This window comes from Phytophthora sojae (assembly GCF_000149755.1).
Source record: "Phytophthora sojae unplaced genomic scaffold PHYSOscaffold_3, whole genome shotgun sequence".
Taxonomy (NCBI): domain Eukaryota; phylum Oomycota; class Peronosporomycetes; order Peronosporales; family Peronosporaceae; genus Phytophthora; species Phytophthora sojae.
The window spans coordinates 4,622,771-4,648,101 of NW_009258117.1; the positions used below are offsets into that span (position 1 = coordinate 4,622,771).

At 56.2% G+C, this 25,331-nt stretch overlaps 9 protein-coding genes across 9 annotated transcripts; 3 read left to right on the forward strand and 6 right to left on the reverse strand.

Moving 5' to 3' along the window:
* Positions 1-792: 792 nt before the first annotated feature.
* Positions 793-2,136, reverse strand: PHYSODRAFT_285515 (hypothetical protein; the record flags this gene model as incomplete). The annotated part of the gene is made up of 3 exons (XM_009525137.1): positions 793-1,455; positions 1,546-1,750; positions 1,787-2,136. Coding segments are annotated over 3 exons (1,185 nt in total), but the record flags the coding sequence as incomplete, so codon positions are not given.
* Positions 2,137-3,526: 1,390 nt separating this feature from the next.
* Positions 3,527-4,573, reverse strand: PHYSODRAFT_328799 (hypothetical protein; the record flags this gene model as incomplete). Its single annotated transcript, XM_009525138.1, has 1 exon — positions 3,527-4,573. One exon carries the CDS (start codon positions 4,571-4,573, stop codon positions 3,527-3,529), a length of 1,047 nt encoding a protein of 348 aa, XP_009523433.1.
* Positions 4,574-5,610: 1,037 nt separating this feature from the next.
* On the reverse strand, positions 5,611-6,651 carry PHYSODRAFT_497378 (hypothetical protein; the record flags this gene model as incomplete). Its single annotated transcript, XM_009525139.1, has 1 exon — positions 5,611-6,651. One exon carries the CDS (start codon positions 6,649-6,651, stop codon positions 5,611-5,613), a length of 1,041 nt encoding a protein of 346 aa, XP_009523434.1.
* A 1,573-nt stretch (positions 6,652-8,224) lies between these two features.
* Positions 8,225-9,268, forward strand: PHYSODRAFT_496176 (hypothetical protein; the record flags this gene model as incomplete). Its single annotated transcript, XM_009525140.1, has 1 exon — positions 8,225-9,268. The coding sequence occupies one exon, from the start codon at positions 8,225-8,227 to the stop codon at positions 9,266-9,268; it is 1,044 nt and encodes a 347-aa protein (XP_009523435.1).
* Positions 9,269-9,479: 211 nt separating this feature from the next.
* PHYSODRAFT_496021 (hypothetical protein) lies at positions 9,480-12,638 on the forward strand (the record flags this gene model as incomplete). Its single annotated transcript, XM_009525141.1, has 2 exons — positions 9,480-11,304; positions 11,383-12,638. The coding sequence occupies 2 exons, from the start codon at positions 9,480-9,482 to the stop codon at positions 12,636-12,638; spliced, it is 3,081 nt and encodes a 1,026-aa protein (XP_009523436.1).
* Positions 12,639-12,972: 334 nt separating this feature from the next.
* On the reverse strand, positions 12,973-14,158 carry PHYSODRAFT_259705 (hypothetical protein; the record flags this gene model as incomplete). The annotated part of the gene is given in 3 exon segments (XM_009525142.1): positions 12,973-12,989; positions 13,009-13,180; positions 13,211-14,158. 3 exon segments carry the CDS (start codon positions 14,156-14,158, stop codon positions 12,973-12,975), a joined length of 1,137 nt encoding a protein of 378 aa, XP_009523437.1.
* A 140-nt stretch (positions 14,159-14,298) lies between these two features.
* PHYSODRAFT_491744 (hypothetical protein) lies at positions 14,299-15,509 on the reverse strand (the record flags this gene model as incomplete). Its single annotated transcript, XM_009525143.1, has 3 exons — positions 14,299-15,126; positions 15,209-15,345; positions 15,413-15,509. The coding sequence occupies 3 exons, from the start codon at positions 15,507-15,509 to the stop codon at positions 14,299-14,301; spliced, it is 1,062 nt and encodes a 353-aa protein (XP_009523438.1).
* Positions 15,510-15,868: 359 nt separating this feature from the next.
* Positions 15,869-19,642, reverse strand: PHYSODRAFT_492606 (hypothetical protein; the record flags this gene model as incomplete). Its single annotated transcript, XM_009525144.1, has 2 exons — positions 15,869-16,187; positions 16,710-19,642. 2 exons carry the CDS (start codon positions 19,640-19,642, stop codon positions 15,869-15,871), a joined length of 3,252 nt encoding a protein of 1,083 aa, XP_009523439.1.
* A 3,952-nt stretch (positions 19,643-23,594) lies between these two features.
* PHYSODRAFT_328806 (hypothetical protein) lies at positions 23,595-24,215 on the forward strand (the record flags this gene model as incomplete). Its single annotated transcript, XM_009525145.1, has 1 exon — positions 23,595-24,215. One exon carries the CDS (start codon positions 23,595-23,597, stop codon positions 24,213-24,215), a length of 621 nt encoding a protein of 206 aa, XP_009523440.1.
* Between the last annotated feature and the right edge of the window lie 1,116 nt (positions 24,216-25,331).

The window sequence follows — 25,331 nt, forward strand, 5'->3', positions numbered from 1 at the left end:
CCGTACTGTAATCCCTCGACTGCTGAAGGTACCAGTTATCCCAACAGGCGGAACTCCCGAAACCGTAAAGTAGTTTATTTATGTAGATGTATGCATGTACTCACTGTAGCGGTGTAGCAGTGTCCGCTGCCGCTGCACTCCGCTGCTCACTCCCGTACGCCACGCGCCTTCCCGCTCGCTCCCTCGGTCCGTTCGTTCGCCGCGCGCCAACTTTCAAAATGGGGGATGGGATAATCACACCCGTTAAAGTCCGATTATTTCCGCGTAAGTACGATTTTTAGCGTGATTGTGTCTAGTTTTGTAGCTTCGTAAATAGTTTAAAAGCCAGTGCGAGTCGATTTGATGAGTGAATAATGCATCTGTTAGGTCCGCGGTAGCGTAGTCGAAATGACAGGTCTATGCTGTAGGTGCGTAAAGCGTGTCGCGATGACCGACAGACAGGATTCTCGGTTAGAGGACGGAGAATTCCGCTTACTCGGTGCTTATGCTGGGATAGCTCTGATGCGAAGGTGGTGGGACAAATCGAAGAGGTAGATTTTTACCCCTGCCATTCGTGGGGTGTTGTGAAAGGTTGTCGATTTTGTGTGTTTATACTAGTACACTGCGATTTAGTGAAAATAATAATGTTAGAAATTCACGTGTGTCGGATGGACTTCTTAGTAGCGATGGTTTGGAAGAATTTCGAAATCAATTAAAACGATTCGAAAATGCAATATTAACTGCGCATTAACTCAAAATAGATCAAAACTAACGTTACTTGGCTCAAAATAGATTGCGCAGGAAGCCCTACCGGCATTCATGGTGCTGGCATGCAGCTCATGCAGCTCAGGCCGCCCTCACGGTTCCGGCATTTTCACGCTCAAGAGCATCGGGGCATTCCGGGTACGAGTGCAGCCTTGCCCAGTCCGTGGGCTCGCTCGAGACCGCGTTGTGGTTGACGTAGATGAACGCGAGCATGTCGACCTTATCGGTTGTCAATCTGTTGCGTTTCTTTGAGTGTATAAAGTCCATGATGCTCCAGGCGCGCTCGCTTGCGGCCGACGAAGACGGGATTGCGAATACGCGTCTGGCAAGCTCCCACAACAGCGGATGACCCTTCTTGTTGTTCCACCACCACGTGATAGGCGCTACTCCTTCGTTGTATCTCTTGTCAGCAGGGGACCATCGTCGCTTCAAGGTAGCAAAATCGTTCAGCGCGCCGTTGAACACTGCTCTCGTGACGCCCAACTCCTCCAACAAGCCGCTCCGTTCAGCGAAGTCGCAGCCTTGTCTATAGGTATCCTTTTCGTCGGTACCGACAAAGTTGTCCGGATCGGTGTGGGGGTCTAAGAGGAATGCCAGGTCAGTAGCGTCGGTATGAACGTGCTCCCATCGATCTTGAATGAGTGCCTGGATTGCCGCTTGAAGATCTGACTGCTCGTCTTCAGTACCATAGACATGGTGATTCAGAAGCCACTGAAATCGAGAGTACACGCGAGATGTCGGACAATTGTCGGACTCAAGCTCATGGAGCGCTTCAATCACGGGGTCCAGAAATGCCACAACTTGCTCCAATTTTCTCCAGAATGATGCTTCACGAATATATTGCTTGACTTGGCTGAGTTTCCCCTTCGCCTTCTTGCTCGAAGCTGAGTTGTTAACCAATTCTTCAAACTGCGACTCGGTAAACAACTTCTTGAGCACGTTCCTGTTGTCCAAAACCCGCACCAAGCACGCGTGAAGAGAGTACCACCGCGTGGCAACAGGTACACTCAGTACGCGTCGATGGTCATTGGTTGTCTCTCACAACATGATCGTAAACTGGCTGAGTAAAGCGTGATGGTCTCGAACGTAGGACGTAATTGCAAGCGCCTTGGTCTGAACGCTCTTGAAGAAATCGTGCTTACACATGTCTTGAATCAATAGATTCAGCATGTGAGCAGCACAGCCACCTCCGAATATAGGCCGAGACCGCTCCAGCAGCTTCCACGCAGCGTCCATATTACTGGCGTTGTCGGCCAGCACACCTGCCACAGTGGCATTGGTTTCACGCTCAACTTCATCAATGACCCGGCCGAGATGGCCTGCCAAATACTCCGCCGTCTCCGATGCCGTGCCAGTTGCCAGCGAGGACCAGAAGACCGACCGCACGCCCGGAGCTACAACCATGAAGTTTATTATGGTTGAGTGGTTGACGTTCGTCCATGAATCCGTCACGATCGAGACTACCTCCTGCAGCCGAATGAGCCTAAGAGCCCTCTCACGAATTTCATCGCGTGCACGCTGTAGCAGCACGGTGCTCAATCGGTGTCTGGACGGGAATCGAATTCCTGGTGCCAGGAGCTGAAATGGTTTTCGAAAGGCATCGGATTCGACCAGCACACACGGCAGGGCACATAGGAAAAACATGCTCGCCAATGCCATTTCAAATTGCTGCTGCTGCTGTTGCGCTGTCGGTACAGGGGCGGACTGCGGCGTGTTTCCACCATCAACGTTTCCAGCACCAACACCAGAAGACGACCGACCAGCCGGTAGCATCGGCACCGCTGCTTGGCCGTGAAGATCGGCGAACATTTCGTAAACGCGCTTCTTGATTGCAGCGGGAGCGTTGGGGCAGTCCTTCCGGTGGCGCTGCATGTTCTTCCCAGGCTGAGCGCTACGGATGAGGGCGGCGCAGAAATTGCACTCGGCGTGCGGCTTCGAGCTCTCGTCAGTGACTTTATCGAAGTAGCGCCATATCGGGTGGGTGGGACGGCCAGGTCTGCGAGTAGCTCCAACGCGTGGGTTTCGCACGCGAACGATCGGAGAGTTTGCAGCTCGTTGAGCAGCGATGCGGGGAGACCGGCGCACAGAGTGTGAATTCGTCGGGCGGTCGTCGGGGGAGCGGTCGTCGGAGGAGTCGGCCATGTCCTCGTCTTCCGTGGCGTCGGCCGCATTTGACGCTCGTCGAGCTGCAAGCCGAGGCGATCGGCGTACTTGGCGTGGGGTCGTAAGTTGACGGCCCGGGGAGTCGTAGTTCATGCCGTGGTCATCCCCAGCGTCGGACATCACGGCCTCCTCCTCTCCGCTTAACGGGGTGCGCGTTGAAGAAGGAGAGTCGAAAGAGAGAACTTCTGGCGGAACCCTGGCGGAATCCTGCAGATTCGAATATTGAAGTTGCGGTTGCGACACCAAATCCCAGCTCGAGTTTTGATCCATTTTGATCCATTTTGAGATGCTCAATAAATTTAGAATGATCAGAAAGTTTTGAGAATTTTGAGGCCCTACTAATCCAAACCATCCCTACTTCTTAGTGCTTTCACTTTGTGGGAGTCTAGCTCAAACGTTTTCGCACGGAATGGTGGTGCACCCGAATATGATGCAGCATGCTCCAATAAAATGTTGCACTAAACTCGCACGTTGCCTGGTGTCGAAGAAGCCGTGGCGATAACATTGCCTTAAGCTGTGAGTTATCTATCGCCAGATCTGGAAGAAGCCGTTGGCGATAACATTGTAAGAATTAGGACTTGAGTTATCGATCGCCAGATCTTGCTATTAGGGGGGATCCTTACACAAGAGTAGGGTAGATGTACTGGTCGTACACAGAAGCCCACGAGCAGCCAGTGTCGTTGTCATCAACCGCCCAGCATCCGTGCGTGACGTTCGCGATTTCGTGGAGGAAGAGACCACCACGCTTCTCCAGGGTCTGCAAGCCGAAGGTGTCCGACGTGTACTCGAGCGTGTCCTTCATGTCCACCACCGTCAAGTTGTTGTACTTGGTCTCGATCTCCTCGATCGTGTCCACCTCCGAGTAGCGGCCAAAGATGCAACTCTGCCACGGCATGATAACATCATCCGCAGGCGAGGCGAAGAAGTGGGCCTCCTCCAGCTTGAGGAAGTTGGCCTTGCGGCGGTGCTGGTCGTAGATGCACTGGTCGTTACCGGGCAGGCAGTGGTTGACGTTGTTGTACACGGGCAGGAAGAAGTTGGCGGTGGAGAAGCTGCCGAACTGCGGCCAGCGGTTGACGTTGAACTGCGAGTACGTGTACTGCGCGTCGGGGTTCTCGATGGTGTAGATGACGTAGTCCTTCTGCATCTTGCCGTAGTAGTCCTCAGGGCCGTAGGCGCTGTAGTTGAACATGGTCTCAGGCACCAGCATGGTCAGGAACACAGCATTGTTGGCGATGGAGACTTCAACCTTGTCGGGGCCGATGAACTGGCCGTTCTGGAGACCAGCGAGACTGATGAAGCGCTTGACCTTGTGGTCGTCCATCTCCTCGATCACCGCACGAGCAATGGGGCCGCCCTGCGAGTGGGCGATGAAGATGTAGCCATCGTCGAACGCCGAGTTGTTCGCCACCAGCTCGCGGACAGTCTCCACAGCCTTGGGGACCTGGGTCAGAAGCGACTCGGTAGAGCACGAGCCATCGCAGAACGAGAGCGACACCACCGTGCGGCCTTCAGCAGTCAGGTTGGCCACGAAATTGTCACCGGCCTCGTAGGTGCTGAAGACTCCGTGGAAGAAGATCACGGGCAGGTCGGACGCAGCCGACGCAACGTGCGCCAGGGCGAACGCGCAGGACACGACCGCGAGGAGGACGCTGCGGCAGATCATCGTGTCGTCCGGGACGAGAGAACTTCGGGGCGAAATCCGTTGTGTCGGTCGAAATGCTCGAATTGGTGGCAGCACGCGCGCGCTCTTCCTTTCCTGCAGAGCACGGCACGGCTGCAGCAGCAGCTGGAGAGGAGGGATCCCAGAGGCACAAATATCGTCGGAGGCGAGCGACGTGCGCAATGGGAACCGGCGCAAGAGTCGGAGGTTGAAGCCAATGTCTTGAGTGGTGCGATCAGCGAGAACACAATGCGGGATTTGCACCCGTCAACAGCGAACGTCGCGATCAAACACTTGTAAACGCTCATCCGTTCACCGGGCCAGCACGCCCAAGCCTCACGCCGCCGGCAAACATAACTTTCATCAACAATATTTACTCATTGCTGATGAAATTTACTACTACGGTAAGTACAGGTGCATGACGCTTGAGATGACAATGTCGACAGCATTTTGCACCGAGACCTTGGCGCCCTTCGGCACTGTCCACTCGCGTTGCGTGGAGATTGAGCTCCAGATGGGGGGTATCGTCGAGCATAGATGGATCCGGTAAATAAAAACAGAGCGAGCGCTCGGGTGTGGCGCGGCGCCAGCACGATCGCACCGTCGGGCGCACCGACGAGTGAGTGTGTACAGTACAGTACGTAGCGGCGTGCCGGACTTGAATGCTGCGCGAATGCCTTTCCTCTGCTCCTGGATCTTCCTGGTACCTCCTCGGTGGCGTTGTCGTGGTCCCCAACTCTTGATGAATGGATCGCACGCAGCACCGACGGCGTTGCGAGTGGCATCCGTCCAGTGGAGTCCACTAGTGGACGGCGTCCACTACAGCTCATGGACTCGCAGCGAGCAGAATTGACACAGCCGCAATGGCATTGACATCTACATGAACTGCCTTCGTTGTAAGTTACGAGCGGTCTTCATTGCATTTGTATTATCATGAGCGACTTCAACATGCTCTTCAAGTAGTCAGAAGGCGTAGTACAAGAATTCTGTTCACTCGAGGTACCTGTACAGCACCGCACTCAATTGACGAGACCAGTTATTTAGTGCAACACCGCATAAAGGTGGTCATTGTAGAGCGGAGCCCACTTGCAGTCGCCGTCGTCGCCGCGCCAGCAGCTGTGCGTGATGTTGGCGACTTCGTGGATGAAGAGGCCGCCGCGCTCGTCCAGCGTCTTGAGCCCGAACGTGTCCGACGTGTACTCGAGCGTGTCGTTCATGTTGACGATGGTAAAGTTCATGAACTTGGTCTCGATCTCCTCGATCGTGTCCACCTCCGAGTAGCGGCCGAAGATGGAGCTCTGCCACGGCATGATACGATCATCAGCAGGTGAGGCGAAGAAGTGGGCCTCCTCCAGCTTGAGGAAGTTGGCCTTGCGGCGGCGCTGGTCGTAGACGCACTGGTCGTCGCCCGGCAGACAGCGGTTGACGTTGTTGTACACGGGCAGGAAGAAGTTGGCGGTGGAGAAGCTGCCGAACTGCGGCCAGCGGTTGACGTTGAACTGCGAGTACGTGTACTGCGCGTCGGGGTTCTCGATGGTGTAGATGACGTAGTCCTTCTGCATCTTGCCGTAGTAGTCCTCCGGACCGTAGGCGCTGTAGTTGAACATGGTCTCAGGCACGAGTGCAGCCAAGAAGGGGGCGTCGTTGGCGATGGAGACCTCGACCTTGTCGGGACCAATGAACTGGCCGTTCTGAAGGCCGGCCGTGCTGATGTAGCGCTTGACCTTGTGGTCGTCCATCTCTTCGATGACTGCGCGAGACACGGCACCACCCTGCGAGTGGGCCAGGAAGATGTAGCCGTTGTCGAACTCGGAGCTGTTGGCGACGATCTCACGGATCTGAGCGACAGCCTTCGGGACTTGCAGGACGATCGCTTCTAGCGAGCAGGTCGACTCGCAGAATGTCAACGGCACCACAGTGCGGCCTTCCGCCGTGAGGTTGGCCACGAAGTTGTCCGCGTTGCTGTGGTTGCCGCGAACGCCGTGGAAGAAGAACACGGGCAGCGAAGAGAAGTCGGTCGCGGCGGTCGTCACAGTGATGGCGGTGGACAGGAGCGTGAAGAGGACTCGGGTACCGAACATGGTGATTGCTGGGTGCTTGGCGCTTGCTGACAAAATCGATAGTGGTGGCCGATGGACAGGCTACACAGGCTTAGCAGTGGTGTGATCATTCGGGTCATGCTTCCCGGAGAGCCGTACCTATGATGTGCATGCCGGATGCAAGCAGCATTGCAGCACGCGATCGACGAGCGTGCAGCATCTGCACTCACACCAAGCGCTGCTGTTGCTGGATGTCAGGCGTAATGGGACCCAAGATGCATGGATATTATAGACGGCGTCGACCTAAAGCAGAAAAGCTTGGAGCAGTGCAATCGGCTTATGGTTGGGACATCGGTTCGGGCGGTCGAATTCGTAGCCACCACTGTGAGCTTGGCCAATTCAGCACATGCAAGTCGATTTCACTGGCATGGATAACCTTGCATCACGGTGACAGATGTCTACAGTACATGTAGTTTCAAGACTCTTGAATCAAGACCGGATAAGCTGAAGTGTATTGTTTGCCCTGGACATGTAGCCACATCTTCCGGGTAAGCCGTCGACTATCGATACAAACGATACACCCGCGATGATGAGAACCCTACGAGAGGGAACACGAAGGCACTTCACAAGTATGATGGCCCATGCTTGCAAGACTTCGATAAGGCTTGACAGATACTCCACCCCGGGAGCTTGAATCATGTGGAATGATAAAGATATGGATTCTTAAAGCGACAAGCGAGCTGGCTGCCGTAAACGGCGCAGCGCTCTAAGTAGCCTCGGCTTCAGTCAGCGAGGTTTTACTGTTCTGAAGCACGTGCAAGGAGATTAAATACCTTACAACTACCAGTAATGATCTCTCCACGATTAACGACATCTGTACGAAGCTCTTCATCTCCTTCAAGACCTGCACCATAACTTGATGTGACGATTTCATCGACGCCTATCTCCTCCTACTCCGGATCGAGTGGGTCCACAGCACTGGATGGTCTTGTAGAAATGTCGAACTTGGGTCATGAACAGTTCCGATTTTTGTCTTTTAGATCAGTATATTGGGAAGTCAGCAATTAATTTCATTGAGGTGTTGCAAACTATTTCACTGTGTTAAGATAAGATATCAACCAATCAAATAGTCTAAAAAGCGTGACATACTCACAGAAAAGGAATTTATTATTAGTATAGATATCGGCCCTTCATGTAGGTAGCACACTATCTTCATTCATGCCTGCCAAGTTCAAGCTGTCTTCGTGAAGGCGGGAGGAGGCAAAGGACGGCTCCCTACATGCCTGTCTATCCAAAAGCTTCACGCCAGTCATCCCGTACGAGTTGTACGACCCCACAGCAACAGCAGCACCTGGTGAAGCTTGATACCCGCTGTACAGATCACTTCGGCGCTCTTGCAAATTGCAGAGACAGATCGTAGTACATGTACAAAAGCACGGGGCACGGTCACAGCATTGAGGCGTCCCGATTCTCTCGGCGCGATTCATCGGTACCGCTCGCTACGGGAAGGTTGTTGAGTGGACGCGGCTCGGTGCGGTGAGCTTTGCGACCGAGCGCGCTGGTAGCTCACACAATCGAATTTGCCGGCAACCTCCCGAATCCTTCGACAACAGCAATGGCAAGTCGTCTTTGTCTGTTCGCGCTCCTGTCCTCGGTGTTCTCACTCGCGGCCGCCGCGACCGACTTCTCTTCGCTGCCTGTGTTCTTCTTCCACGGCGTCCGCGGCAACCGCACCAATGCCGACAACTTCGTGGCCAACCTCACGGCCGAGGGGCGTACCGTTGTACCTCTCACCTTCTGCGAGATGCCCTGCTCGCTAGAGGCGATCGTCCTGCAGGTCCCGAAGGCTGTCGCTCAGATCCGTGAGATCGTCGCCAACAGCTCCGAGTTCGACAACGGCTACATCTTCCTCGCCCACTCGCAGGGCGGTGCCATCTCTCGCGCAGTCATCGAAGAGATGGATGACCACAAGGTCAAGCGCTACATCAGCATGGCCGGCCTCCAGAACGGCCAGTTCATCGGCCCCGACAAGGTGGAGTACTCGATTGCCAATGATGGGCCGTTCCTCGCCACGCTCGTGCCCGAGACCATGTTCAACTACAGCGCCTACGGTCCGGAGGACTACTACGGCAAGATGCAGAAGGACTACGTCATCTACACCATCGAGAACCCCGACGCGCAGTACACGTACTCGCAGTTCAACGTCAACCGCTGGCCGCAGTTCGGCAGCTTCTCCACCGCCAACTTCTTCCTGCCCGTGTACAACAACGTCAACCGCTGTCTGCCGGGCGACGACCAGTGCGTCTACGACCAGCGCCGCCGCAAGGCCAACTTCCTCAAGCTGGAGGAGGCCCACTTCTTCGCCTCGCCCGCCGACGAGCGCATCATGCCGTGGCAGAGCTCCATCTTCGGCCGCTACTCGGAGGTGGACACGATCGAGGAGATCGAGACCAAGTACATGAACCTCACCATCGTCAACATGAACGACACGCTCGAGTACACGTCGGACACGTTCGGGCTCAAGACGCTGGACGAGCGCGGCGGCCTCTTCATCCACGAGATCGCGAACATCACGCACAGCTGCTGGCGCGCCGACCAAAAGGACGGCTGCAAGTGGGCCCCGCTCTACAACGACTACCTCCACCCCGCTCTACACTAACTTTTAGTACAGTACTAGTAAAAGGTAGGGCATTCTACAAAAATAAATAAAACCACCTAAAAGTTGAAGCCAAAACTTGTGTAGCGTTCATGTGGCAGACCAGCCTCTTGACGCATTGTTTTCTCCAAACCGAAAAGCTCAGTTTGTTGTTAGCTGCAGCTGCTAACGCCTCGCCTCGGCCCGCGGCCCCTTCCTCCTGCCGTCCGACGCCATGGGCAACAACGCCAGCAGCCCCGCGGCCGGTGCCTCCGCCCCGCCCAGCAGCAGCAGCACGAGCGGCATCGGCATCGGCATCGGCATCGGCTCGCAGCGCGGCGGCTTCCTGGGCGCGTTCCTGTCGGGCCGGCGCCTCGAGTTCACGCTGGCCAACATGCGCGCGCTGCACGCGCAGCTCACGCGCTTCGCCGCGCTGCCCGACGCGGAGATCGTGGAGCTGCTGCGCGTCCTGGCCGAGTTCCTCATCTACTCGGACCAGCACCGCGTGTCCGTGGAGCTCGAGGACCTCGCGCGCGAGGCGGCGGACGACGTGGCTACGGACGACGCCGGCGCCTACTTCGACTACTTCGGGGAGACCAACATGCTCGCGCTGCTGGTGGAGCTGGGTGCCAGCCGCCCCTCCGTGCCCGTGCAGGTGCAGCTGCTGCAGACCATGAGCATCCTGGTGCAGAACATCGCCACGCGCACGTCGCTCTACTACATTCTGAGCAACAACCACGTCAACAGGCTGCTCGAGTGCCCCTTCGCCGTGGACGCTGACGACGACGTGCGCGACTGGTACGTGACGCTGCTCAAGGCACTGTCGCTGCGGCTCAACGAGGAGACGGTGCAGTTCTTCCTGGACACGCAGCACCAAGGAGAGGACTTCAGCTTCCCGCTCTACGCGCGCGCGCTCAAGTTCGGCCGCTGCAACGAGACGATGGTCAAAGTGGCCATCAAGACGCTGACGTTGAACGTGCTGAAGGTGCCCGACCCGCGCGTGCGCCACTTCGTGCTGCAGTACGACGACCTCAACTACTTCCGGGACATTGTGGAGATCGCCAACGACCTGACGCTCAAGCTGCAGGGACTGATGAACAACTGGCCGTCGTCGGAGACTCGAGCGGAGCGCACCGCCACCACGGAGAAGCTGGAGGAGGCCGTGGACGCGTACATTGACCACTGCTTTTACTTGCAAGACCTGCTGGATGTGAACGTGCCCGAGCTGTGCTACAAGATCGGAGACTTGCTCTTCTCGAGACATATCAAGTGTCTATTGGCCACGAGTATTCTGCCGGACTGCGGTCCGCCGCCGCAACGAGTGTCGACGCAACTGGCGCTCTACCTGCTCACTAGACTCTTGGGCATTTTGGAGCACACACCGCTCGTGAACGCCATTGTCTTCATGTTGCTATCGCCGGACGCGACTGAGGATTGCGAGTACTCGGCTGTCGCTCTTGGAGCTGGATCGCGGCGGAGGCATAGCAGCTCTCACTACCTGGAGACCGTGGACAGCAACGACGATGAAGAGGATACAGCGACAACTGAAGCCTCACCGAGAGCGCTGTCTCCGCGACCATTGTTACGATGGGACAAGGAGGCGCCTCCAATGCACGTGTTTCGCCCCCATTCGGCAACCACGTGCGAGTCTTCGTTGTGCTACGTGCAGACCCGGTTCGCTATTGGCGAGTGGCCCGTCGACGAAGTGAAGTCTTTCGTTCCGCAGGGCCCCAACTGTTACCGACAGTCGCTGCTATCGCTTTTGTGCTCGAGTGATGAACGACTCTCCTCGACAGTTGTGCTTCTGCTACTAGCCATAGCCAACAACAAGGCTGTTGATCACTTACTGCTGCGCGAGCTGGATCTTCTTCCCTTCCGATATCGCCACGGCAAGCGCGAGGATGAACGAGCGAATGGAACCAGTCACGACGACACCATCGGAGGTAAAGATAACCCGGAACACTCCGTTCTTCCGGCTACAGCATCTCTATCGTCGTCGTGCACTTCGTCTGGATCTCAAGAAATGGGCGATGACAGCGACCTCAGTGCAGTGGCTAATGGTGCGAATGACAAGATTGGTGCGGTCCAGTGTGCACCGCATGAAGACATTGACGAGGTGGGAAGCGACCCTGGTCTAGAGAAAGTTTCGTCGTACCGAGCTGACGCATACCCGTACTCGTTAGTGGGGTTGATTTTGGAATTTCTGGCGCGAAACCAGAGCTCACGTTTGTTTAGCGTGCAACTTTGCGCTCGGTTCTTGGTGGACATCATGGTTGACACGCGTTCGCCGTTGCCTCACCACCTCAGTCGCTCACATGCAGCTACTCTCAAGAACATTCACTCGAGCAGTGCACATCTCGTCATGGAGAGCATGCGTGGTTCAATGGCAGAAGTGGATTTATTTATTTACGTGCTGGAAAAGGAGGTTGCAACCTTCCAGCGCAAGACATTCCCTATGGAGCTGCAGCTGGACTCTTCATCCCCTTTTGAGTGTCTCGTTCCGCTTGAGAAGGAAGCGTCTGAGAATGCACCGGCATGGGCTGGCTCTCGTGACACACTAGCACTGCGTCGCCCGTCAAATGAAATGGAGGTGTGCCGCAAGTCCATGCGCGTCTTCCTCACTCTTCGAAAACTGCGCGAGCTGCTGGATTCAACTTACGTAGACGACGAGTTGGAGCAGCTTGTTGACTACCGCCACCCGCGCACTAGCGTGCTAGCTAGTGCTGCCGGAGGGAGGGGCTCGTGCACGGCGCCATTGGATGGCATGGTATCGCTGAAGTGCATGTACCGCGAGCAGCGCTTTCTGCTGATGCCAACGAGGCTACTGATGGTGATGAACCCCGAGGCTTTTGTGCTCGTAGAGAAGATTCCTGATCAGAACGACGATAGCAGTCCGCATGACGGGGAAGGAGAAGGACTCGTGAAGGTTTTTGCGCCGATCCACCGGACGTATTGTACGATGGACCCACGAGATGACCGTGTGCTGCAAGTATCCGTACGGTCAGTATCTCCAGTGCCAGGTTGTCGCAGTGCTCGGAAAGACAAGCAGGATACGTCAACGTCCGGTAAGCTCAAGGACTGGAGCGTGCTGCTGATGTTCCCGACCGCAGAAGACTGTGCGCAGGCGCAAGCCCACATCAACATTAGCGGCACTGAGGTGCGCGCTTTCAAACTGCATCAGATAGAGACGAGCCTTACAGCGCACCTTCAGGTGACCCAATCCAACAGCGGTGAGCGGCGCGGGTCGTTCTTCATGAACGCAGAGCTTCAAAATGATGTTGATGACGAGCGCAATGGCGATGAGGTCAAAAGCAGCGAAGAGGATGCGAGTAACGAAGACGAAAGTGCGGCCGAAGACGAAGGAGTGGAGGGAGAAGACGAGTCCTCCGATTGAATGTTAAGTCAAGATGCACACAAGTCGCAGCCCTAATGCCATGTCACCTGACAACTTACCGCTAACGCGCGGGGCTACTAGCTCCGGCAGTGCTTGAGGTTCCGCTGCCGCCTCCCATGACTTCGGCTTTCAACCGCAAGAAACCGGCGCGGACTTCACTTGGCTGTGCATTGAGAAAGTCAGCGGGGAAGAGCACCGACGCATCGGCTGCAAGACTGAGCAGCTCCTTGGTGTTCTGTGAGGAGAAGCATGAGTATGAGCGAGATGCAGCAATAACGATAGATGCTGGTTTTCAATTGAATCCCGCGTACCTTGAAGAGAGCCGCAACACTTGTTACGAGTGCGCGGACGCTGTCTGGCTCAGTGTCACTGTAGAGTGTTTTGACGGCGATCATCAGCTTGTCGACTGCAGCGGCACGCTCGCGCGCGAACTGCTGTTGCAGCGCAACCAGGTCGCGCTGGATCTGCTCGCCGTTCACGTTGCGCGCCTCTTTGGGGAACAACCTGGGCGCGTATTTGATGAGGAACTTGATGTCGGAGAGCTCCGGCAAGTGGGCGTAAATCTGGTTCACCATGCCTTCGACGGTCATCGGGTCGATGCGGTCGAAGTAGAGGTTGCGGATTTTCAGCTCCAAGTCAGCGGCGCGCTTCTTGCGCTCGGTGGCCGTCCGCAGTACGTCGAACTCGCGGCGAATGCGACTGGCGTCCAGCTTCTCGAAGGTTTCTATGGAGAACTCCTGTGGAAATAGTCGCTCAGCGTTGCGAAGCAGTGAGCGAACGTCGATTGCCTGCGGGAACAGCTTGAGTACGCGGTGCAATGCTGTGCAAAGTACTGCGCTAGCTGCTACGCTGTCTTCGTGGCGTTCAAGGCGGTATGTTTTGTCTCGGAGCAGGTCGAACAACTCGAGTTTGAGCTGTTCGCGCTCATCTTTGAGTCGCAGCTTGCGCAGTATTTGCTGGCACGGCGTCTGTATTGTCTTCGTCTTCGAGGGGCTGCTTATCGTCGTGGAGACAGTCGGGGCGTTGTTGTCGTTGTTCTCGAACGAAAATGTTAACGGGTCGTCATCCTCATTCCGTTGCACGAGGTGGCCTTTGGCTTCCCAGCGACGTTGCAGTGGAGTGTCGTCGATGTTGATGACGCGCAGATGTTGCAGGCGGCCAAGCTCTTGGGGTAAAGAATTAAGAGCGGAGGAGCTGGCGTCGAGTACCTGGAGCTTGATGCAGTTGCCGAGTGTGCTCGGCAGTTGCTCGAGTCTCGGGTTGTTGTTCACGTAGAGCTCGCGCAGAGCAGTCAAGGATCCGATTGCGTCGGGAATGGCTTGCGATCCCTCGAGCTGATTGAAGCTTAGATCAAGTCGCACTAGAGTGCCGGCTAACTCTCCGGGTGACGCTGAGGATGGCCCAGACGAAGCGCTCACGAAGAGTTCGGGTGGCACATGTGTGAGCTGGTACTGGATTAGATGGAGCATGCCATGTTTCTTGGCGCCTTCCACCTGAGAAGCAACGCTGCGTCGGCCCATGCTGGAAAGGATCGAGTATCGAGTGAAGTGAAGAAATGAATTCATGAAGCGTCGCTTTCAAGAGGTCATGGATGGATATGGTATATTCTTGCGGACGGGTTGTGTTTTTTTGTTTCTGATATTGCTGTGGTAGATGGCGGCTAGATGGCGGGGTTCCGATGGATGTAAGGCAAGTTGCTCGGCAGGGTCTTAATCTGCATGCGGGCACCATCTTCTTCGTCGATAGTCACGATACGCGGTATGGGTGCAGCACTGCCCGCCTCCGACGGGGCGGGTCCATCAGTGAGCAGTTTGGCTTCAACGCGCTTCGTGATCGCAGCTACCGACCGGACCGAGTGCACTGACCGAATCGACTTGCACTCTGACAGCACGCTGCTCGCCACACTCATGGCGTCGTCGTCCTTGGCGTCTGCCCGATCCCATCCAAGCCGAGACAGATCGTTCCCGTTGAGAGCTCCGCCTCCATTGGCAAGTTCCTCAAGCCGCTGTTGCTCGCGTTCGCAGCGCTTCTCCTCGGCCTCTTCATAGTCCACAATAGACTGCACCTGCGCCAGCTGCTGCTCGACTTGTGCCACGCGCGCCTTGATCTCCACGTCGTCCATGAACTGATCGATGTCCAGGTTGTTTGCGAACTCGATGAGGTCGTTGGCTTCGGCGTCCTCCAGGCACTCGAGCTTCTCTTCAGCCGTAGCCTTCGTAAGCGCCCACATGGGTCGATGTAAGTTCTTGCTCTTCTTCTCAACGGCAAGGCCCGCCCCGTCCGCGCCATCTTCGCCGTCGTTGTTGCTGCTACGCGCAGCCTCGCGCAGCTTGGCCTCTCTCTGCGAGAACCGTTCTCGACGCTTTTGAGCGGCCTCCTCGTCTTCCGCGAGAGCTTCCTGGAGTCGGGCCCGCTCCTTCTGCAAGTCGTGGAGCCACTTCTTGTGCTTCGACAGAGCTGTGTTCTTCTTATCGCGGCGAATTGCGTGCTGCATTTTGACAAAGGCACCATCAAATGTGAGTGCATTTGCACATTGTGGCAGCAGCAGCAGCCCACTCGACTAAACTCACCGCAGGCTCGCTTAGTATCGGCACGTTCAGCCCCAAGGGCTCGCCTGGATTGCCCGCTAGGAACGCCGCCTTGCTGTTGTCGACTGCATTGTTGTTGGATTTGATGCCGCTGTATCGGTTTTCCTTTGCCAAAGCTGCTTGAGCACATACGACACCATCAGACCCACGGCTTCATTGCCCTCACCAAACAACGAGATCACTTACTGCTGGAAACCCCGTTGAATGGCCGGTTGCACAGCATGACGCCTTTGTAGTTGCCGATGCTCACGGCTGCCGCCGATGCCCCCGTCATATCCGCCATCTTGCCTGTACTTGAGCACTTCCTGCGCTAACAACCAGTAGACTGCAAGTCCTTGCGGCGTCGACTGGAATCATCACCGCCCCCCACGCTTTTTATATCGACCACCTTCCACTCCAAAGTTAGGCCGTTGGTGATCGTTCCAAGCACCTGCAAACCTTCGCTTCATCCATCTGAAGGACACCAACACGGCAGAACATTTCAATGCAGATAAATTAGATCACATCCTCGCACTCTATCCCATCGCGTTGCTGAAGTCCCCGTGTCCGAGCAAGCAGAAGTATCTTGGCGGGTTTCCTCGTAGTAATGTCGCTATCGCCACAGTATAACACATTTCATAGTAAATTGATTTATTCTTGCTTCTATGACGTTCGCCGACCGCGAGTCTTGGCCTTCAGGATGCGCCGGCCCTTTGCGTGCTGAGGAGCGGCTCCCATGTTGAACCCGCCGTCAGCGGGGGCGCCGAAAGCACCAGCGTTGGGGGCTCCAAAGCCAGGGGCGGGGGTGGTAGCACCAAAGGCCGTGTTGGGCGCAGCGCCGAACGCAGGAGCAGCAGGTGCTGCGCCGAAGGCAGGGGTCGGACTGGGGGTTCGGAAGCCAGAGCTGGGAGGACCGCTGCCGAATCCGCTGGCCGCCGCACCGAAGGCCGGCGCGCCGAACGTCGTCGTCGGAGGTGGAAGACTACTGCCGAATGCAGGAGCTCCCGAGGGGGCCTGGTTGCCGAACGCAGGTGCTGGGCTCGAAGACTGGAAGCCACTGGGAGCCGGACTAGAAGACTGGAAACCATTAGGAGCGGGGCTGGAAGACCGGAAGCCTCCAGGCGCAGCAGCAGCGCCGAATGCGCTACTGGGTGCGCTGGAGCCAAATCCGGCTGAAGCGGCAGGAGCAGCTCCAAAACCACCGGGCACCGGGGCACTTGATGCGCCAAATGAGAACGCGGGCTGGCCAGCGGCTGGTGCAGGCGCAGCGGGGGCTTGGCTGGGTGCACCGAAAGAAAACGCCGGGGCGGCAGCAGGTGCAGCAGAAGTCGTCGAGCTGCCGAATGCAGTCGACGGTGCAGCAGCAGACGTACTGCCAAAGCCACCAGTGCTCGGTCCCGAACCGAAGCCACTAGACGAGCCCGATCCGAAAGCCGTTGTGGTGGAGCCGAAGCCCGGCGTGGTTGCCGGCGTCTGGCCAAAACCAGTGGATCCCGACGACGACGAACCGAAGCCAGAAGATGCTGCGGCTGGCTGAGCAGACGACGAAGAGCCAAACGTAAAGCAAGGGGTCGAAGAAAGAGCCGCCGACGCGATAGGCGGAGTCGACGTTCCAGCGGCAGGCGCCGCCGGAGTTGATGCCCCAAACGTGAATCCAGGAGCGGAAGACGTTGCAGGGGCGGAGCCAAATGCAGGGGCACTGCTCGTAGCAGGTGCCGTCGAGCTCTGACCGAATGTAAAGCCAGCAGTAGACGCAGTAGACGCCGACGTGGCTGTAGTCGAAGTAGCAGGTGCCGAAGTCGCCGACGAAGTAGCAGGTGCCGAAGTCGCCGACGAAGCACTGAACGAGAAAGTAGAAGCCTTAGCCTTTGCCTCCTGTCCACTGGGCTTCGGTGCGGGGGTGGACGAGCTGGAGGACGACGATCCAAACGTAAAGCCGGTCGTCGCCGGGGTCGCCTCCTTTGGTTTGGATTCAGTAGGAGCGGTTGAGCCTGTACCAAAACTGAACGCCGGCGCAGCGCTCTCTTTCGGCTTCTCCGTAGTTGTGCTGCTACTGAGTGCTCCGAATGAGAATGGCGGCGCCGACGTAGTCGAAGCAGCAGCATCCTTGGCAGGTACCTGCGGCGGCTTCGATGCAGCACCAAATGAGAACGATGAGGTAGACGCCTCCGGCTTCGAATTCGACGCACCAAAAGACACTGCCGAGCGCTTTGCAGGGCGGTCCGACTCCTTCGGGCTCGCTTGCTTGGGCTCGGGGGTTGCACCAAAGCTGAAGCCAGAGCTTGACTTAGCAGCTTCAGTGGTCGACGCTGCGGTTGTGCCAAAACTGATAGATGGCGTTGCGGCCTTCTGGCACTCCTCAGGCTCAGGAGCCTTGCGCTTGCCCTTGCTAGTGCTGTCCGAGGAACTAGCACTTGTAGCACCGAACGTAAACCCTCCCGATATGCTGGTGCTCGTAGTCGAAGCCGAAGGGGCAGTGACACCGAAAGAAAACGAAGGTGCGGCAGCAGGCTTCTCGGTTACAGTCGAAGACGGTGCCGCGTCATCACTCTTCTTGGTAGGAGCCGAGAATCCAAACGAGATCGGGGCGGTGCTCGTGGATGCATCCGGCGTTGCATCCGATGCTGCGGGGGCAGTGAAGCTAAAGCCACTGGCAGCAGGCTTGTCGGACGCGACCGGAGCACTAAAGCTGAAACCGCTTGAAGTGATGCTTGCCGAGGGCTTCTCAGAATCCTTTTTCGCATCAGCAGCCGGGACACCAAAGCTAAAGCCACTGGACGAAATGGTTCCAGCTGGCTTATCACTCTCCTTCTTCGATTCCGTAGTCGGGGCGCCAAAGCTAAAACCTCCTGCGGTAATTGCTCCGGCTGCAGGTTTCTCGGCATCCTTCTTTGCATCCGCGGCGGGGGCACCAAAGCTAAATCCTCTCGAAGAAATTGATCCGGGGGCCTCAGCCGCAGGAGCAGCAGCCTTTTCGGCAGGCGCACCTCCGGGCTTTGCCGTCTCACAGCACGGGCATTTGGCGCTGGTAGCCTCGTTCAGCACACTGCATCCGGGGCACTTCCACTGCCCTGGCTTCAGCTGCATAAATCTCGCAAGTGGGTTCACCGCACCGTTTGTAGAAGTAGCGGGGGCAGATGCAGTTGCACTGGGCTTGTCGGCGTCCTTAGGGGCAGTCACCTTCTTCGCAGCGGCCTTAGGCTTTTCGGGCTCTTTCGCCTTCGGGGCCTTCGATACCCACTCTGTCGTCTTCACCTTGGGTGACGAGGGCATGAAGTCAAAGGGGGCGGCGCCAGCATTGCCCTTTGCCGTCGTCTTGTGACTGGACACCTTCAACGGAGGATCGCGCAGGCTAGGCGGGGGAGAAAACATAAACCGCACGCGGGTATCCTCGTCATTGGCGTCCGCCTGGTTCACTCCTTCAGTGCGAATCGGAAGCGTGAACGTGAACTCGCCAATCTTCTCCACCGTACCCTGCTCCGCGACGGGCGCCTTCGTGGTGGGGGCTGGAGTCATGGACACGGCCTGGGGTGAGAACAACGACGTCACGCCCGTGGCCGTCGTGGTGGTAGGTTTGGCTGGTGTCTCGAGAGTCGTCTTGGGTGGGTTGCCGAACGAGAGTGTAGTGGGCTTCTGAGTGGGCTGCGGGAACGCCACGCGAGGGACCGTAGTCGTCGGGGGAGCCACATCATCGCTGTCAATTTCCATCCCATTCTCGAGGCTCTTGTTCTGGCCGTCAACCAGAGCGAGATGGTACTTTGCCCACGACATCGACGTCGACGGCGTCGGCTTCTGGGTCTCGCGCTCCAGCGGGGTCTGCACCTTATTCAGCGTCGACAGAATCTTTTCCGCGACAGCCGCCGAGTACGCGTTGCGCGCAGCAGCGTCGCGCTTGGCGCCAGTGAGAAGACGCGACGGGCGGGGCTTCCTCATCAGGCGCTCCTCACGCGTCAACTGTCCACGCAGAGCGGAGCCTGAGAAGAGAATGGGTCCGTTCTCGCGGTTGCGGGGACGCTTGCCGAAGGGCACACTGTTCTTGGTCGTCGTTTCCAGTCCACGCGTCCTCTCGTCCTGCACGACCAAAACGCCGTGGTTCTGGTTGCAAATGGAGCCCGCCACGTAGCCCGGGAACGAGGTCGGGTTCGGAAATCCGCGCGTAAAGGGGCGCTCAAGTCCATTGGCCAGCGCGGCTTGGGTCATAGCCAGTTGCGCTTGCGGCGTGGGCTCGACCATCTCGTGCAGCTGGTGCTGCAGGCGCTCGAACTCCTCGAGCGTGATCGTCTTCTTCTGCTTAATGACAGCGAGTGCCGAGTCGTGGGGCGTGGGGGAGTTGGACTTGCGTCGGCGCTGGGAGCTAGAGATGCGCAGCATCTTGGACTGCTGGGAGGGGCCGGGCAGGAACACGCGCTTGTCGCCGCGCTTCCGCTGCGAACGCATCATGGCGGGGCTGCGCTCGCCACTCTCCGTGCCGCTCTCGCGTGAGGGCGAGCGGGACTTGCGGGACCCTCTCTTGTTGGGGTGTCTGGGCGGCGTCGCCAGCTGCTCCTTGCTGTGCGCGACGAAGGACGGCGCAGCGCGCGTGACGGGGGACGCCGGTTCGTCCAGCATGTCCTCGTCCTCGGGCGTCTGCTCCTTCTCGGGGGTGGCGGCGGGGGCCTGGGGCTCTTCCACGGTCTGTTCCTGAGCCGGCGTCGGCGTCTCCCCCTCCTCCTCGGCCTCAGCCTCCTCCTGGGGCGCGTCCTGCTGCTGCTTCTCGGCCTCAGCGTTAGCCTCGACCTCCTCCTCGTCGTCGTCCATGTCCTCCTGGGTCGTCTGGATGTCGCTGGCCTCCTCTGCGGCGGGCTGCAGCTGCGCGACCTCCTCCTTGTCCTCCTCCTCCTCGTTCACCAGCTTGTTCACGAGCGGGATGTAGCTGGCCAGGCGCGCGAAGAAGCCGCTGCCACGGCGCGTGTGCGTCACCGCGCGGCCGAAGAACGCGGCGTCGTCGTCGTCTTCCTCCTCCTCCGCGCGCTCGCGCTTCGAGGACGGGTAGGGCGCGGCGGCGTCGCGCCGGCGGTGGCGCGCCTCGACGCGGCGCTCTCCGCTGTCCAGCGGCGCCGTCAGCGACGCGCTCTCCGTCAGCATCTCAGTGAGTGGCTCGACAGGCAGGAACTAACTAACTTAGCTAAGGAAGGAGCGTGCGTCTCGCCCAAGCTTCACTCCACTTCGGGTGGTTTCTTCTGCTGCTGCGGCTTTCTCGATGTGGGTGGGCGCCAATTGGGACCTCGAGGGGCCGCCGTTTTTAGTGGATAGTGAACGCAAGAGGTTTTTCGGGGCCTTCTCCGAGGTTTTTTTGACAGAAATAGATCCTGTTTTTAGCGGGAAAATTCGAACTGACTTGGCGTTTGTATGGTTTTCGTATTTTCTTAATAACTTGTCTATCTTTAGAGAGAATTCCGATAAACGTAACGACTTCAATCGTGGCGGACTTCTCCATGAGCTCCAAGCCCGTGTGCGGCATCAAGGCCACAGAGATAATACTGCATTGATGTATTGGTGTACAATGGCGGCGACCACGTTGAGCAGGACGCCGTCTGGCAGTCGGCGTGCCAGCGGGGGCCTGTTCGGCGCATGCACATCTGACTGCATTCACGTCCAGTCATTTGCCCGGGAAACGGCGTCAACGGTCGCTAGAAAAGGGACCTAGCTTCAACTTCGAGCATACTGGAATCAAGTCATCGGTGACTCTGCGGAGACCTTCATCGGGTCTACTACCTAGACACCTTCACTGTATGTAGCTAGACCTACACCACCGAAGCAGTACCGACCAAGCTGACCGGCGAACGCTTCCCTGCTCCCACCGACGACCACGTCCTGCTCGCCGCAGGCTACTGCAGGCCAAGCCGACGGTTTTCCGGCCTGTGGCAACGTGTTGGGCAACCTGTTGTGGCCAAAGGGGATGAGATTGGGGGTTGCCCTACGTCCCGTGAGCTGCGACGTCAACTCTTTCAGGCGAACAGTTTCGTGCGAAACCCCGCGACTCGCTTTTTTTCACGGTGTGAACGTCACCAGAAGCACCTCATGGTCGAATGCTATTTTTCGCTGCACAATAAGCCGTAGACTTCGGGCACGAGTCATGCCTCAAAATCGTCATTGGTCGTGGCCATTTTGGAGCCTAGTTCCGGTGCGTGAGTATTTCCACTTCACACGTTCACCTAACGAGAACAGGTTTAGGTGGCGCACCAGTATTTCCAGTAGGTATTTATCGATTCAATGTCTCTCCATATACGATTCGGTATCCTCTCATTGTTAGGCAGCTTTTTATTCATCGTCCGCAACATTAGGCTCTGCACAAACTTAGTGCTCATTTATCTGCCAGCATTGGGCTCAGGGAAGTGGAGCAATCACCAAATCGAGGCAGGAAGCCTACGTAACGTGTTCGTAAGCGAGGATGCAGCGCACCGCGCCTCGGGCGTACTTAAGTAGCCGCCAATACCGCAGTAAAGCAAAGTGCAAAAGATTAGCTGCACTTGATTTACATGTTTAAATTAAAAAAAAACATTACCACCTCATCCGTGGTTTGCGGAATGCCATCCAACAAACAGTAGCTGCAAGAAAATTCAACTAATCATCAAATGCGGCTGTGGGCGGGTACTTGCGGACTACAGCAACTCCTCCAACTTTATGAAGCGGTCGATTTCAACTCGTACGAAGTAAACGCACGAATCTGGACTGTGTTTCTATCTCTGCTATCCTACTTTCTTTCGCCTTTTTTCCATAATTTCCACGAATCCACAAGATTGGTGGCGCGGGAAGTTCAGTGGCCTGTGCGCTTGACTGGGTACCGGTGATGAAGGCAGCAATCATAGCCTAGAACAGATCGTGGATACGGCTTAGTGTGGTATGCACGAACGAATGCATAGTTGTTGTCCTGTACCATTAAGCTTCCTGTGACCGAAAGAGCAACTCCACAATATTGGGAAACTAAAATATAAAGGCATTCAAAAGATTGGTATAATCAGCAAGCGCTTCCACAGTAATCACTCTGCTTCGGCTGACAGGCAGTTTTAAGGCACTTGGCCATAGACCTGTACTTTGCATCATTTCCTATTTGTAAAAGCCCATTGGACTTTTACAGGTAAGGATTACCAACTGATGAGTGATCTGCTAACCCCAGCCAGCGCTTAGGCTATGCCCACAATACAGACCTCACGCACAAACACTCATTTAGTACCAGCGCTCCCACAACTTCTACCCGACAAGCAGCGCGCATCGCGCTTTCTTTTGTAGGAAACATGTCAACCATGCGCTCAATTCCAGTTCCAGCTCTGTAGACGAACGAATAGTAAGAAGTCGGTAAAGACGATTGTGCCACTTTTCGAAAACTTGAGTCGGAGAACAGCCAATCAGCGACGCCCAAGTCCAGTAACTTCAACTGCTTGACGTGCAGCCCTCCTCCTTTCTTCTATCATCTACTTCTTCTACCATTGGCGCGTCACCTTGGATGCACAGCTGCAATACAGCAAACACATCTAGTTCAAATGCAACGATGAGAGCAACAACTTGGCCGACACTACCTACACACATGTACACTACAGTGGCCGCACTCCTAACGTTAGCTGGAGCCTAGCGTTTTCTCCACCTCGCCAAACTACGGCAGCCGGTATCGCCACTGTCGCCTGCGTCTTAGATGGGCCATTGCTGGGGGAGCACACCCTGGCATTGCTGGTGTCGCTTGCCTCCAAGCGACACAACGCCGTTTGCTTGCGCAGTAGGTGCATGCCAACCAACGGACTGTTGGAGTTTCTCGAAATTCTTAGGTTGGTACGGCCTCAGCGACTCGGTAGTTGTCAGAGCGGGCGCAGATCGGTAATACGTATACCCGGGTTAGTAAAGAGATATCGAAGTGCTTAGATTCTGGCGTCTGGAGTGACGTGTTTGATGAAATGGATCACATATTTTTGCATAATAAACGTATAAAGGTTATAGTTTAATGGCGCTCGTTGCAGTGGCTGCACAGAATATGTCGTTGAGATCTCCGTGCTCGTGCTCGTACTTTTGGTTTCCTATAGTCTCCGTGATGAATTGCCTCTGACTGTTATGCATATCTGGACCTTAACCCAACACGACTTTTCTACAAGCTATACTCGAGACGCTGCAGGGTCCTTGGCTGTACTGTAGGTTTGCATTTGCCTAAAGAATCAATACCGGGGCAGGAGTGGACTCTCTTGTAGCGTCAGTGTCCAGGCGTCATGGTCCATGGCACGCTAAGCTCCTTTGTCCGACTTTACAGGCAAACCACAGTGATCGTAATGAATCATTAGTCGCGCATTTGTTGCAGCTCCGCATACTGAACCTCAGTCAGAACTGATTTTCACTGCCTTCTGCCATAAAGCAACTCGTCGGCAACATGAGTGAGTCTGCGAGCGCTACCCTGGGCCTCCTCCAGCGCCTAAGTGACGAGAATAGGACGGAGGAGCTACAGAATGTGATTGCGGCGTGCAACTTTATGGGGCTGAGGCTGCTGTGCCAGGAGCTGGGCATTCGCATCCGGAGCAGCAAGTACGAGGCGTACCAGACCAAAGACGGCTACGCAGAGATCATTTTCACTGAACTGAGGGCGAAGACCATGCGTCGCGATGTCCCCCCACCGTCGTGCCACTCGCCCGCCAAGAACGCGCGTGATCTCACCCCAGTGATGACTGGATCGCCGGTTCCGGAAGCTATGGTCACATCCGAAGAGGACGAAGCCCCCGCCCACGCCGCTCTGCAGCATCCAGCAACACGCGACGAGTGGGAAAGCATGCTGAACCCCAACTTTAGACCTGTCAGTAAGGACATTTTGGAGCGCACGCTCTTGATGGTATCGATTGAGAAGGCAGGCAGGGCGCTGAAGGAGCTCTTCCACCCTGACTCCGACGCTGCCAAGGTTGTGCGCGCTGAGCTGACATCGCGCCTGGAGCGACTGAAAGGGCTACAGCAAAAAGAAAATGGAGAGGAAAAATCGCAGCGGGCGTCTACGTTTCCGTGAACTCCCTAAGCTCTTGGGTAGCAGCGAATGAGATGGTACTCGAAACAGCATTTAGTTCCAGATCGTAAGCAAGGGCTTTCGCTCGCATAAGCAGCTTAATCCGCCAGACAGGAATCCTAATTTGACAAAACTAAAACTTGAGAGCGAAGATCAATCACAGACCGTGATTCGCAGTTAGCCTCGTCAACAAACACGTCACTCCAGACGCCAGAATCTAAGCACTTCGATATCTCTTTACTAACCCGGGTATACGTATTACCGATCTGCGCCCGCTCTGACAACTACCGAGTCGCTGAGGCCGTACCAACCTAAGAATTTCGAGAAACTCCAACAGTCCGTTGGTTGGCATGCACCTACTGCGCAAGCAAACGGCGTTGTGTCGCTTGGAGGCAAGCGACACCAGCAATGCCAGGGTGTGCTCCCCCAGCAATGGCCCATCTAAGACGCAGGCGACAGTGGCGATACCGGCTGCCGTAGTTTGGCGAGGTGGAGAAAACGCTAGGCTCCAGCTAACGTTAGGAGTGCGGCCACTGTAGTGTACATGTGTGTAGGTAGTGTCGGCCAAGTTGTTGCTCTCATCGTTGCATTTGAACTAGATGTGTTTGCTGTATTGCAGCTGTGCATCCAAGGTGACGCGCCAATGGTAGAAGAAGTAGATGATAGAAGAAAGGAGGAGGGCTGCACGTCAAGCAGTTGAAGTTACTGGACTTGGGCGTCGCTGATTGGCTGTTCTCCGACTCAAGTTTTCGAAAAGTGGCACAATCGTCTTTACCGACTTCTTACTATTCGTTCGTCTACAGAGCTGGAACTGGAATTGAGCGCATGGTTGACATGTTTCCTACAAAAGAAAGCGCGATGCGCGCTGCTTGTCGGGTAGAAGTTGTGGGAGCGCTGGTACTAAATGAGTGTTTGTGCGTGAGGTCTGTATTGTGGGCATAGCCTAAGCGCTGGCTGGGGTTAGCAGATCACTCATCAGTTGGTAATCCTTACCTGTAAAAGTCCAATGGGCTTTTACAAATAGGAAATGATGCAAAGTACAGGTCTATGGCCAAGTGCCTTAAAACTGCCTGTCAGCCGAAGCAGAGTGATTACTGTGGAAGCGCTTGCTGATTATAC